The following is a 14,504-nucleotide window of genomic DNA, read 5'->3' as shown; positions in this document are numbered from 1 at the left end:
TGACCAAAATAACACAACAGTTGGTGTCCAACTTATGGAAATGAGCCTCTCAAATGTAATCCTGGAGGAGACACACACACACACACACACACACACACACACACACACACACACACACCCCTCTTGCATACATCTGTGAGTAGGAATTCTAATAGAATGATTCCTGCCTTGGCTTATATTCCACTATCACAGCTTTTAAGACCTCTTTCTGATAGGAGACAAGAGAACAGGACATAAGAATACCATAGCTAATCCATCTCAGAATTGAAAGAAAACTTGGAGTTCCTCCTGTATCTAAAAAATCCTCTCCTACTACAAATGGCCTTGCAGCCTTCATCTGAAGAACTTACTTACCAAACACTGAAGAAACTGTTGTCTTCTACATTAGATTATAAGTTTCTATGAGGATAGAGTCTGTATAATGCCTCTTTTTGTATCCACCAGCACTTAAGCACAGTGCTTGGCACATAGCAGACACTTAATTGACTGAAATGGTATATTCAATTATTATGTCTGTGAAAATGATGCTCAAATCTACATCTTCAGCCCATGTATATAACAAAGTCATATTTAAGTGCTATAAGACTCACTAACTAAACAATTTAAAGAAATCTCAGAATTACAAATGTCTTCTCACATTTAGCTTAAATTTGCTTCTCTCCAAATTCCCAATTTCCAGGGTAAGGCAGAGTAAGTGTAAGCTCGTTTCTATATTATTGTTCGGTCATTTCATCCCTATCCAACTCTTCAGAATCCCATTCCAGGTGGGTTTTTTGGTTGTTTTTTGTTTTTTGGCAAAGACACTAGGATGGTTTTCTATTTCCTTCTCCAGCTCATTTTACAGATAAGGAAACTGAGGCATACAGGATTATGTAATTTGCATACAGTCACACACCTACTGTGTTAGATACCAAATCCAGGAATCCAGGAATTTCTAATTCCAAATCTACTGCTCTTTCTACAGCATCTACTTGCCAGCCTTTCCATATGACCTTTTAAAAATATTCTGGTCTTTCACCTGACTCACATTAGCAATTTTGTTCCTAAAATATGACTCTAGAATATACCTATGTACAAGTATTATTCCTCTGCAATTTACAAATGAGGATACTGCAAGTCAGAAGTCAAGTGACAGATCCTGCCCAACTTCCAAGGCTCCAAGATAAGACCTCAGACTAGATAATGTTTTTTCCATCACACTATATTATTTTTTCTCATATCTAGTCCCCCAGAGAATATCCCATTAATAGTCTACCTCTATGTCACCACATCATTAGATATATATACATATCTCAAACAAATAGGCTCCTTTGCCCAAGAAAAGCTCCAACTTTCACTTTCCCTATTCCACAGCACCATCATTCTCCCAGTAACCTGAGCAGAAATTATGAAATTGTTTTTGACTCTTTCTTTTTCTCCCCTGTCAGTGATTCTTCCCTCAGGTCTCTTTAATTAACTACCTTACATCTAAAATGTTTGTAATAGCTCTTTTTGTGGTGGCAAAGAACTGGAAAATGAGTAAATACCCAGGGAAATTGCTGAATAAGTTATGGCATATGAAAATAATGGAGTATTATTGTTCTATTAAAAATGATGAAAAGATTGATTTTTTTAAAAGTCTGGAAAGATTCACATGAACTGATGCTGAGCGAAACAAATGGAACCAGGAATACACTGTACACAGTAACAGCAAGATTGTGAGATAATCAATTATGAAAGACTTGGTTCTTCTCAGCAGTTCAGTGATCCAAGGCAATTCCAATAAACTTAGGATAGAAAACACCATCTGTACCCAGAGAAAGAACTATGGAGACTGAATGTAAATCAACACATACAATGTTCATTCTTTTTTCTTGTTTGTTTTTTTTTTTCTCTTGTGGTTTTTCCTTTTTGTTCTGATTTTCCCTCCAACATGACTCAAAGAAATGTGTATTTTTTTAAATTAATGTTCATGTATAACTGGGGGAAAAAAACAAAAAATAAGAGGGAGAGAGGGAAGAGAAGAGATTACCTTATACCTAAGGATCACAATACCCTCACTATCCCCAATTAATCTGCCATATTCACCTTTCTAAAACCCAAGTTGATACATATCATACATACAGACATTCAAGGCCTTCCATGATCTGGCCCTATCTACTTCCCTAACCTGATGCTTCTCATTAGTGTCTAAAATCTAATGTAATTTCATTGTTTCTAGATCATATCATAATCATTTCTGCCTTCTATCAAAAGTGTTTCTTCACTTTGGGGCCAATTCTACTTCCCCTTGGACCCCTGCCCCCAGACCCTGCTTATCCTTGGCATTCTGAACTCCTATAAGACTAGTTATCTATGCCATACTTTATATTGTACACACACACACACACACACACACACACACACACACACACACACACGCATGCACACCTACCCAATTCCCTTGGGAGCTAGGACTAAATCCTTTTTTTTTTTTTAATTGCATATTTTTTTTAAATTTCAATACTATTTTATTTTTCCAAAAACATGTAAAGTTAGCTTTCAACATTCATTTTTCTTTCTTTTTTTTAAATTAAAGTCTTTTATTTTCAAAACATATGCATGGATAATTTTTCAACACTAACCCCTGCAAAACCTTGTTTTGTGTTTCCCCCTCCCCTAGATGGCAAGCGATCCAATATATTTTAAACATGAGGAAAATATATCAGCATTCATTTTTATAACTTTTTGAGTTCTAAGTTTTGAGGGTTTTTTTTCCTCTCCCTCCTGCACCCACCCAATTATCTTGGGAGCTAGTATTAAGTCTTTTTTTTTTTTAATGTTGTGCCTTTTAAAAATTTTCAATACTATTTTATTTTTTCAATTACATATGTAAAGATAAATTTCAATAAATTTCTAAGATTTTTGGATTCCAAATTTTTTTTTCCTCTCTCCCTTCCTCACCTCCTCCCTCCATATTGGTCACATTATAACCAAAGAAAAAGTAGAACAAAAGGGCAAAAAAATGAGGAAAAAGCACCCCCCCAAAAAAGTGAAATATGCTTTAATCCACAATCAATTGCCCCAATTCTCTCTCTAATAAGGATATAGGGCAGAATTACACTTTCAAATTCACAGGATTCAGGTCCTGGTCCAGCTGCTTATCAGCTAATTGCTCTGGGAGTCAAGAAGCTACCAATTCTAATCTTACCTCAGGGCAAATCAACTAAGTTAGATCTCAGTTTTCTACCTTAGAAAAAAGGGTAATAACACCATCTACCATACTAATCAAAGGTTATCAAAAGATAAGTTTTCAGAGGAAAAAAAAAATTCAAGCTATCAATAGCCATATGAAAAAAGATGCTCTAATTCACTAATTAGAAAAGTACAAATTAAAACAATTCAGAAGCTCTACCTCACAGCGACCAGATTGGCAAAAATGACAAATGCTAGAAGAGGTCTGGGAAAATAGGTACTTTAAAGCACTGTAGGTGGATCTATAAACTAGTTCAGTCATTCAGGAATGCAATTTGAAATAACAGACAAATAAACTATTAAGCTGTGAATTATCTTCTGGCCCAGCAATATTACGGTTGAGTTTATACTCCCCAAAGAGATCAAAGAAAGAGGAAAAGGGCCCACATGCACAAAAATATTTGAAGCAACTTTTTTCTGTGATAGCCAAGAATCAGAATGTAGCTGAGAGGGTGTCCATCATCAATCAGAGAACAGCTGTAAAGCAGCACTGGGCCTGGAGTCAGGAAGAGTTTCGAATCAGCTACATGTCCTTAGGCAAATCACTTTCTGCCTCAGTTTCCTTATCTATAAAACTGGGATAATAGTAGTACCTGTTTCCCTAGAGTTATGAGGAATTTGCAAACCTTAAAACATTATAAAAATGCTAGCTATTATATGAATCTGATGGAATACTACTGTGTCACAAGAAAAAAATTAAAGTCATGATTTCTAAAAAACCTGAGAAAACTTTTGTCAAGTGATACAAAGTGAAGTAAGCAAAACCAATAACAATAATGTAGTAAATGTAGTCAACTTTGAAAGACTTAAGGAACTCTGATCATCACAGTGACCAACAACTGATGATGAAACAGGCAACCTACTTCCACCTGACAGAGAAGTAAAAGACTCAGAGTGGAGACTGAGACATTTTTTTGGATGTGGTCAATGCCAGAATTTGTTTTGCTTATCTCTACATATTTGTAATAATCAGTTTTATTTTCCTTGATTTCTCAATTAGAATTAAGGAGGTGGGAAATGAAAATAAAATGAAATTTAATTTTAAAAATAAGTGTGGTATATGAATATTATGGAATATTATTGTTCTGTAAGAAAGGACCAGCAGGAGGATTTCAGAAAGGCCTGGAGAGACTTATATGAACTGATGTTGGGTGAAATGAACAGGACCAGGAGATCATTATATACTTCAACAACAATACTATATGATGATCAATTCTGATGGATGTGGCCCTCTTCAACAATGAGATGAGCCAAATCAGTTCCAATAGAGCAGTGATGAACTGAACCAGCCACACCCAGCGAAAGAACTCTGGGAGATGATTATGAACCACTACATAGAATTCCCAATCCCTCTATTTTTGTCCACCTGCATTTTTGATTTCCTTCACAAGCTAATTGTACACTATTTCAAAGTCCAATTCTTTTTGTACAACAAAATAACTATTTGGACATGTATATATATATATATTGTATTTAACTTTAACATATTTAACATGTACTGGTCAACCTGCCATCTGGGAGAGGGGGTGGGGGGAAGGAGGGGAAAAGTTGGTACAAAAAGTTTTGCAATTGTCAATGCTGAAAAAATTACCCATGCATATATCTTGTAAATAAAAAACTATAATAAAAAAAATAATAATAATAGGGTGTTGTGAGGATCAACTGAGATAACACGGGTAAAGCACTCTGTGTACTTTACAGCACTAAGTAAATGTTATATATAATTATTATTTTTCCTTAACTTTTCTAAGCCATAGTTTCCTCATCTATGAAACAGAGATGATGCTATTTGCAGATAGTGTGCCACAAAGGATGGAAAGCTAGCTTTAAAGTCCTGTTTCTGACTCACATGAGCCTAGTTACCTCTGGACAAGGTATGAACTAAATGTCTTAAGTCTACAAATTGCAGAGCAGAAACTGATCTGAATGCATAGAGGCAGTTTCCTTGCCAGAAATTCCCTACATTGAAGAAATTACAGGCACTATTTATACATGCATATATATACATGTGCATACATCTATAAACATATATATTTTTGCAACATTTACCTCACAGGGTCGTTGTGATGACCAAATGACTTCATGATTTCTTTAAATTATAAAGCACTATTTCAAAAAGGATATTTCGCTCAAGAGTTGTTTAAGAAATGCTTACTAATGACAATACAAATTATGCAAAACTTTGCATTTTCACTCCCTCTCTTAAGCAAACTATTAAATTTGACAAATACATTAATTCTTATGAAGGGAAATCCCACTCCCTACTCCTGTTAACTTTTATACCCCTAAGACCTGAAAGGGTTGTTCCTTATACCAAAATCACAACTCCTTCTCCTCTCACTGTCCACAATAATAAAGATATGCTAAGTACAAGGCACCAGGGAGGACTCTTAAAACTTGGACTCAGAATCAGAAGGCCCAAGTAAGCTATGTGATCCTGGGGCATATCACTGACCAACTCTGAAATTCAATTTTCTTAGCTGTACAACAAAAATAACAAAATGTGCGCTACTTATGTTACAAGATTGAGAGAGGAAAATATTTTGTAACTGGCAACTGATACATAAAGGAGAATGATACTAGGGTTTCTTCTGACAATTCAATTCACCATCTAAATTTAAAGATGTCTTTTTTTTTTCTTTCAGCATAACCATCAGTACGACTGAATATTTCTTAGTTTGTTCATTTGAAATCTGAATTGAGTAATATCTGCAGTTTTGAAAATTAGCTGTTACCACACAATCCAAAGTTCAATTGTTCAATCAATAAATAGTTGCTGAATATCTGCGTACAAGATGCTGTAGAAAATACAAATAGGACCCTCACATTCAATGGGTTTAAAGCCTGTTAGTATAGACCAGGTGAATAGATTTTTTTTTTTTTTGTAAATAAAACCTTTAAAATAAAACAAAGTTTTCATGCTTGCCTTTTAAAATAATAAATATGCTGACTTCATAATGTGCTAATAATGCAATCTTGGCTCTTAACCTCTAAGAAAAAATTAAACTTAAAATTTGCAATTGTAGATGGATTGTTTAAAAAAAAAAAAGATAAACATAACAAAAGTGTTTGGGGCTTAATAAAAGGAATAAATTGTACTCTGCAAAAATACTAAAGAGTTTACAATCCAAAGAAATGCAAAATTTTCTTCTAAATTTTATCTACAGCCCTCCCTTCCCACATGCAGACTGGAGGGAACTTTCTAACCCTAAAGTTAAGAAACAAGATTATCTTGTGCTCACTTATGTTTGAGCATTTTACATGAAAACATTTTCAGATGAAAAGAACACAAACGGAGACAAACCAAAATGAACTTACTTATATGCTGAAAAGTAAGACAAAACAGACAACTCTGAAAGCAAACTCTGACTCTTTTGTGTCTCAAACACAAGACATAAGAGGCAGGCTGTCTCGTTTCTAATCTTGCTCTAGTTCAGGGAAGTAATTTTGTTTTTTTTTTTTTAAACAAACCCCTTTTTTTGCATTCTGCACATTGATATTAAGAGGGCATAAACAACGCAAACATTATTCCTGTCCAAAATAAGCTTTTTCTGATCAATTTTGAAAGTTAAGGCATGCAGGAAAACAGATGCTTTAGAAGGTTCTTAAAAGCATGCATCTTTATGAAAAGAGGAAAAAGTCATGAAAAAAAATAAGAAAACACATGTTTTGTTTGTTTTACATAGGGGACCCGTTAATATTGGGTCCAAGAAAACTGATTGACCATTTGCTCTTTCATTCCTCTAATGAGGATTCTCATCCTAAAGGAAAAAAATTAATAATTATCTTAGGTCCAACTCCAGTTATAATTCCAACTTTACAGGATGTTCACAGAAAGCAGATGCCCTGAAATGGACATTGCTCTATTCACTCATGGGTTCAGAACTGAAATATTATAGCGTATCTTTACCTGATGCTCTGCATGAATGTTATCCCCAGTAGGCCAGCGATGTTTGCTGTTATTATAGCCGCCGCCACCACTTCCTCCTCCCCCAAGCTGCTCACCATGCTGCCTCTGAAAGAAGTAATCCACCATGGCGTCGTCCTGAGAGCGGCCTGCAACCCCTATGGATCCTGGGACAGGGCTCGAGTGAGTCCCTGCCGCAAGGGCCGGGTTTGCAGCCGGCTGCTGCTGTGTCTGGGACCCTGCTGTTCCAGATGTCAAAACAACAGGCATGTTGGGATTAGCTGTTTCTTGCGTGTGCTGTTTCAGGTGGGGGCTGAAGGAGTCCTGCCAGAGCACTGCTTTTCTCTTCAAAACACATGCAACGCTCATTCCACCAACACCTAAGGAGACACAGGTTTTAAATGGTGAATCAACCCTTTTTACAAGATCTATGACATGCAGCAGGATGAAAAAAAAAGTCTTCCTGCTTTTTCCAATGAAACAAGAAAGTACAAGCATTTAAGTCTGATCACTATCACGCAGCTACATGTTTTAAAATACTTTTACTTAAAGGAAAATTCATTTCAAATGATGGGAATACTCTCCCAACTCCACCCTCTAAGCCCATTCAACCTGGAAGCCCTGGGTAAAGGAAGATCTCATCACCTGACAGGCAGTCAAGCCTTTGAGTGATGAGTCTCTCTCCAAACTTAGCTAGGCCTCGGCCTTACATAAAAGACACTGTCAGATGCCAGGCCTATATTCAAAGCCAATCCAATTTGGTAGAAGCTGCCAGCGGCTTGTTTCACTGGCATAGTCTTCAAGAAACCAAGAGGATCTGCCTGCCAAAATGAGGTTTCTGAGTGGAACTCTGGTGGTAGATGACTTAAATACACATACAGCATGTACAAAACGAAGACTTATGCGAGCTGCTGCAAGTATATTTATAAAATGTATAGTGGCTGGCATTCTGACAGAAAATATCTGGGGTTGCCACTTTTAGAAAACTTTTGATTCCACCTTGCAAGTGCAAAAAGTTGAGAGGGGAGGCCTTAAATTCAATAGATAATGATTAAATCATTTGTCAATTACCAATTTTCTATAATAGTTTATTTACCACTCAACAGTACTACAACAAAAAACATTTTAAATAAACAACCAGCCAGCAATTTCCCCCCACATACATATAAACTTAAGAGGATTATTGTGGGAGAATATATGTAAACATAAAGTCAGAATTAGGAAGTCAGAAAACAGGAGTTCAGCTTTATGGCCCAGGACCATTCTCCTTACCTCCAATGGGAGCTTCAAGTTTCTCAACTTGAAAATGGACATAATAAAAAAATCCCACAATCCTCCTCAGCTCCAACTAGTGAGGCTCAAATGAGCTAGTTAATTCTAACATCTCTGTCTTTGAGGTATTTAGAATATATTTTCATTTACTATCCATAAAAATAATTGTTTAAACTGGGCTTCTTTTCATATACAATCAAACTATGGACCACACAATTTGCACTAACTCAGAATCTTGCAAACTTGAGAGACCCATTAGAAAGAAAACATGTACATAGGTGACATCTAGAAGAAATACAGCTAGCTTCTTGGTGGCAGAACTGCAAAAGAACATCCTAGAGCTAAGGACCTTAATTTCTTTTGTGTCCTAGGGAAACTTACAGACACCTCAGAAAGTTTTGATATGTAATAAATAAAATACACAGGATTAGAAAGGAAACTAATTATATAGAAATAGTTATTAAGCATGGGTTATTAAATATATGTGTGTACATACACACAAATGAGTAAGAGTGGGTGTGGGGGGAGGGTCAGATTCCAAACTCAGATCAGCCTGCAATCTTACTTAAACAGATGGCTTTACAAAAAGACATTAAAAATCATGTCAATAAGTCAAAATGTATCAAGCTAACCATAAAATGAATCATTTAATTACCTTGTCAATTACCTTAGCAATAAGATTCTAGTATACCTAGGTAATAAGAGTGGACCAAATTGAGTTCACTTTTGCTATTGTAGCAAGTTTTTGCTTGATGCTACAATTCCAAAAATTTAACACTGTATGTCATTGTTTTCATAATGAAGAGTTACTTAACAATTAGATGTGGAAATTAAGTTATAAAATCAGTTTCAGTGAGGGCAAGGATTCTATTTCTTATGTAAGGTTCAGCACCTGTCCCAATCTGGGTGCCCAACAATTGCTAGAAAGTAATAAATCAACTCTGTTATAATCTGACAAGAGCTACTGCAGAAAGTACAATTTCCAAGCCAAAGACCTCTCTCATCTTGATGACTCCAAATTACTATTTCCCTTCTCTTTAAATGACACAAAGTCCATGACTACAATATTTCAAAAGTGCCTTCCAAGATATTATTTGGGAACAACTAAGCTACACAACAGAAACAAACTAACTTCTTACTTTAAAAGCAAATTCGGTAGCCAACTCTTGGTAAGAAGGAATATGTAACTTGTTCAAAATCCACATCGAAAGGGATTCTCTCCAACATGACTGTAGTCTAGCAGTTCAAACTCTGAAGAACTCTGCTAGGGGGTACTCTTGAGTGCAGGTTCTGTAAGAAGATCTTGCCCAAGCCCAAAGCCACCAGTAGAGTCGTCTTTCAACAGTTTTATCAAATTCAATGCAACTTTCCTTCCCAGGACAAAACAAATCAAACATAATTTTCTCAAAAATTCATTATCATTTTGGAAGAAATGCATTTTCTATTTTTTTTCTACACTAAAAGATTACAGGGTGAATATACCATCAAGCAGAATCTGGAGTAACTGCAGTTCATATCACATAAGTAACAATTTGTCCCCACTATTGAAAGAACAATGATCATACTTAAAACAGAAATTGAAATATTTGGTAGAACACAAATAAAAAACTCAGCTTCACATTTAAAATTCTCCCAACAGAAATTAACTTCTCATATCTAAATCCCAACTCCACTACCAGATGGATAACAAAGTGTTTACCTCAAAACAATCCTCTGAGACAAATAATTCAAGTTTTATTATCCTCACTTTATAGATGGGGAAGTTGAGGCAGAGAGGATTAAGCAATTAGAGCAAATCCACATAATAAAGTAGTGCTTCAGGTAGTTTGACTCCAAGATAAGTGGTGCTCAGTTAATCAAAATCCTTCTTCCTATGCCTTGCCATAAGGAATACCACAAGCTTGTTTTGACAAGGGACTAGGGGGAAAGGAGGGGGGAATGGAGAAAAGAGTCCTAATCAAAATGTCTAAAAATACAATCAGCTTTTGTAAAGCCATCTGTACACCCTGGAACTTCCTGCTTCACCTAATGTGGGCAAGGCAATCCCAAACAAGAGCAAAAAAACTTGGCAAAGGTGTGACTTGGGGGGGAGGGGGAGGGGGAGGGAGGTGAATGGGGAAGGAAGAAGAGAGCAAATAACCTGATAACAATCAACTTTAGTCCAAATACACAATATCTGCAAATACCAACAATGACAGCACACAGACTAATACTGTCACATAAATGAAAAATATTTAACCCATATGCCATTAGATTCCTCATACATATCTGAAAGCCATGCTGAAAAGTCATCATTTGTAACATGTTTTTAAAGATACAAGAAACTGTATATATAATAAAGTAACTTAAAACTACTGAACTCTAACGAGAGCTGTTCTTTCCCAAACCTTTCAAAGTTTTTAATATTATCATTTTCCTAACTAGCACACTTTCAAACAAAGAAAACTTTTCCCCCATAATCACCTTTTAAATGCTTTAGTAAAAACATGTTTCTTAACACATGCTTTTAATTAAAAAACAAACATCCTGGGGTCAGAAATGTATTTTTAAGCAACAAAACCGAGACTCAAACTAAACAAAAGCTAACTTCAAAAAAGTCAAGAGTGGCCTTGGCCAAAATGAATACAATGTGTATACTACAAAGTACCAATCAAAGTTCAGAATCCAATGAGTATTTTCCAAAGACTAGATAAAGAAATCAGCAGCTCTTAAAAGTGTTTTAGAAGTTAAAATTAGCACAGAAGAAAAAAAAAAAAAACGCTCACTTCACTTAAATAAAACTACATCATCGAAAAGTACAAACCTATTGTTTAAGAAAAGGCCTAAAAAAAAAAAAAAAAAAAAAAAACCCACCCCTCCAATACAAACTCGCTTTACTCCGAAAAGAACAGGAAATGAGCAGAAACTGAAGGCACGAAATGAAGAGCAACCAATCCTCTTCTGATTGCAGGAAAGATAACCAAAATAAAAAATCCATTAAAAAAAAATCTTCACTCAAAAAGAGAAACTGTTTAAATAAAATTCCTTCTCGAAAGAAAGTTACAAAAGTGTATTTCTTTCTCCCTGGAGCACAGAAGGGTTAACTTAGAAATATAACAAATTACCTGTTTACCAGGCACATTGACGGGACTGAAATTGTCGAGCATTGTAATACACAGGATAAGAGGATATTATGTTTGTTTGTGTGTGTGCGTGAGTGAGCGTTTGTTTTTCTTGCAACTAACAGAGAGTAGAGACCCTTTTCAGTTAAAGAAAAGCTCGGTTCCTCTCTCTTTCTTTCTTTTCTTTCTGTTTCTAACCAGGGACTTCTCTCCCTGCTTCCCCCTTCCCCAAGCCCCCCAACAACTCTTCCCCACGTAAACAAAAGGCCAGCAGAGCCTGCAAATCCTGCCTCCCAGCCTCCGAAACTTCCTGAGGGGGACTTCCACACCTTTTTCCATTATCTATCCCTCTTCCCTCCATCAAGTTCCCCCACTCGCTGGGTCTGGTCACTCCACACTACCCCGGCAAAAGCTTTCTCCTGCTCCGGGTCTGGCTGGCTTGTCCCCCCCAGCTTGTCCCCCATCCCCGAGGGACAGATTTGGGGTGCCTCAGGCTCTCAGCCCCTAGATGTCCAGGAGACAATCGAGCCCTCTTTTCCACCCGCACATACGATGTGCAGGAGCACTCCGAGCCCTGGGCTTTGGGGGGCTGGGGAAGGAGGGGGCGGGGTGGGGGGACGCCCCCCACCCCCGAGCTGGGGGGAGGGTGAATGCAGAAACCCTTGAATGCATCTGGCCGGGGCCTAGAGGCAGAGGATTTCCCCGTTTGCACCTCCCTCCGCGTCCCCTCCCTCCTCCGATAACAATAGGGGCCTTGCTGCTGACTCCAAAACATGTACTAGGAGCGGAGCGAGGGAAGCGCCAGCCCCGGGAGCCAGGGCCGGGGCGGCTTTTCCAAAGCCCTTCTCCCCGCTCCCGCCGGCCCAGAACCCCAATATGATCGGACCATCGGCTCGCTGGGAGTCCCGGGTAGCTTTTGGACCCGGCGGGGCTCGGATACTCACGGGCGGAGCGGTCGGATGAAGATGGATTTCAGCCCCCCGGATCGGCTCTCGCCAGCGCTCTCGCTCCCCCTTACCTTTCACTCCGACAACATGGCGGCCCACTGGGGACTGGGCTGGCGCGGTGCATGCTGGGATCGGCTCCGGCCCTGGCTCCGGCGGCGGCGGCGGCGGCAGCATGTGCGGAAAGGAGAGGGGAGGGGGGAGAGGAGAGGAGGGAGAGGGAGGGAGGGAGGGAGAGAAAGAGAGTCCGGGAGGGAGGGAGGGGAGGGGAGGCGGGCGAGGCTAGGCAGGAGAGGCAGCCGCCGGCTCGGGAACAGGTTGCCTGGTTGCTATGCCAACCCAAGGGCCTGGGTGAACTTGGGAAACTCACTCTCATTTTACAACACCAGGGCTGCTGCGGGCTCAGGGTCTGGATGCGTGAGTGCATGTGCCTCAGATAGTACACCCTGCCCAGGGGTGGATGCCAGCACACATCTGGGAGATGGGAGATGGGCAGGATGCCTGGAAGAGATCAAAGCGTCCGACACCCCCCCCATCCACCCTCCCCTACCCCACAACTCGCAGCCCTCACCCCCAGCTATCTCAGACCCCGCCTCCCACCGTAACACTTTGTCCTGCTTCTCAACTGGCCCCTTTGTTCGGTGTAGAAAGTGCCCACGGACCCGATTTCGGGGTGGACTTGGCGCCCATCTGATGTTCACTTGAAGTGGGCTGCATTTGGAAGGACCCAGATTAGAGATTAGGCTGACAAATCAGGAGACATGGGTTCTAATCGCAGATCCTTTCCGACTTTGAAAAGCCGATTGGATCCGAAAAGCCTAGATCTGTCACTAACTTGCTAGTCGTGACTTTTTAGACACATCTCTGAGCTTCGATGGGCCTTAATTTCCCCCTCTAAAAAACGTGGAGGTAAAATTAGATAGTACTTTTCGGAGCTCAAATTCAATGATTCCATGAGATCTGAAAGTCCACAAATTTCGTGACGTGTTTTCCCGTGTGTCTTCGATCGGAAGGGTCCTTTGCTGTCTTTGGACAAAGAAAGCAGCTGCACTTCCGATAGTAAAAGCTGTGGAGCTGGGACCAGAGGACGGGGAGTTTGTATCTCTGCTCGCTTTTTTTTACTAGCTGTGTGGTCTCTGACAAATGTCGAAACCTCTCTGGTCTAGAATAATCTGTGATGACCACTCTGCACACTTCAGCTCTAAATTCTATGAACAGCCTCTGTAGGCCTCCATTTCCTCTTCAGTAAAGGACAAAGACATGATCTGCACAGTTCCTCCTGAATTCTTGGGATCTAAAACCAGTAACATTGTTATTTGTAATATTAAGGTATCAACTGTACCTGGGATCCCTTTCTGAAGGAAAAAGCTGGTTCTTGTTCCCTCAAAGCCTTAAAAATCCTTTATGGGGAGGAGATTGGGGGTTGGAGTGAAGGCCTTGAAAAGGGGAAAAGAAAGGCCTCTTGAAAGTAAGCTTCTGAAGGCAAAAGGTTCCACTGAGATTTGTATGGCAAATGAAAACTATTTGGAGACCTCCTGAGGGAAGTTTCCAAATCGTAGACTTCTAGAAATTAGACTTGAGTTTGACTACTTATTCTGACACTCACTAGTTCCTGTGACCTTGGGTCTCACACACACACTCAAGCTAGTACCTTAGGTTTCTTCAGACTCTACTCTCTCATCTGTAAAATGGGGATAAAAATACCTATAAAACCAATGTCTTGGGATGGCTGAAAAGAAAGCATTTTTGTAAAATTTAAATGCCAACAGAAATAAATATGGTCTGCTTGATGGAAAACCAGAATCAATGGTACCCTGACCCCCACCCTCAAATCTATGACCCAGGGACCTCTCCCAGGCAAATAGAAAAAATGCTAAACACTTTACAGTCATCATTTGATGCTCACAACAACCACAGAAGGTTTGTGCTATTATTATCCCCCATTTTAAAGATGAGGAAAGGACAGTGTAAATGACTTGTACACAATCACCAATTAGTAAGTGTCTGGTCAAATTTGAACACAGCTCTAGGTCTAGTACTCCTTTCCAAAAAAGCTTGGGTTCATCC

At 39.0% G+C, this 14,504-nt stretch overlaps 1 protein-coding gene across 1 annotated transcript in view; it reads right to left on the bottom strand.

Moving 5' to 3' along the window:
* PUM1 (pumilio RNA binding family member 1) overlaps window positions 1-12,623 on the bottom strand; it is a 169,998-nt gene extending 157,375 nt beyond the window's left edge. The window contains 2 exon segments of the mRNA XM_074305535.1: window positions 7,124-7,500; window positions 12,512-12,623. Coding sequence (XP_074161636.1) covers window positions 7,124-7,500; window positions 12,512-12,614 — 480 coding nt within the window. The 5' untranslated portion in view covers window positions 12,615-12,623.
* Window positions 12,624-14,504: the final 1,881 nt, after the last annotated feature.

Source organism: Sminthopsis crassicaudata, chromosome 3 (genome assembly GCF_048593235.1).
Source record: "Sminthopsis crassicaudata isolate SCR6 chromosome 3, ASM4859323v1, whole genome shotgun sequence".
In the NCBI taxonomy this organism is placed as follows: Eukaryota; Metazoa; Chordata; class Mammalia; order Dasyuromorphia; family Dasyuridae; genus Sminthopsis; species Sminthopsis crassicaudata.
Note: the sequence above shows the minus strand (reverse complement) of the source record. Positions and strands in the feature narration are given on the sequence as shown.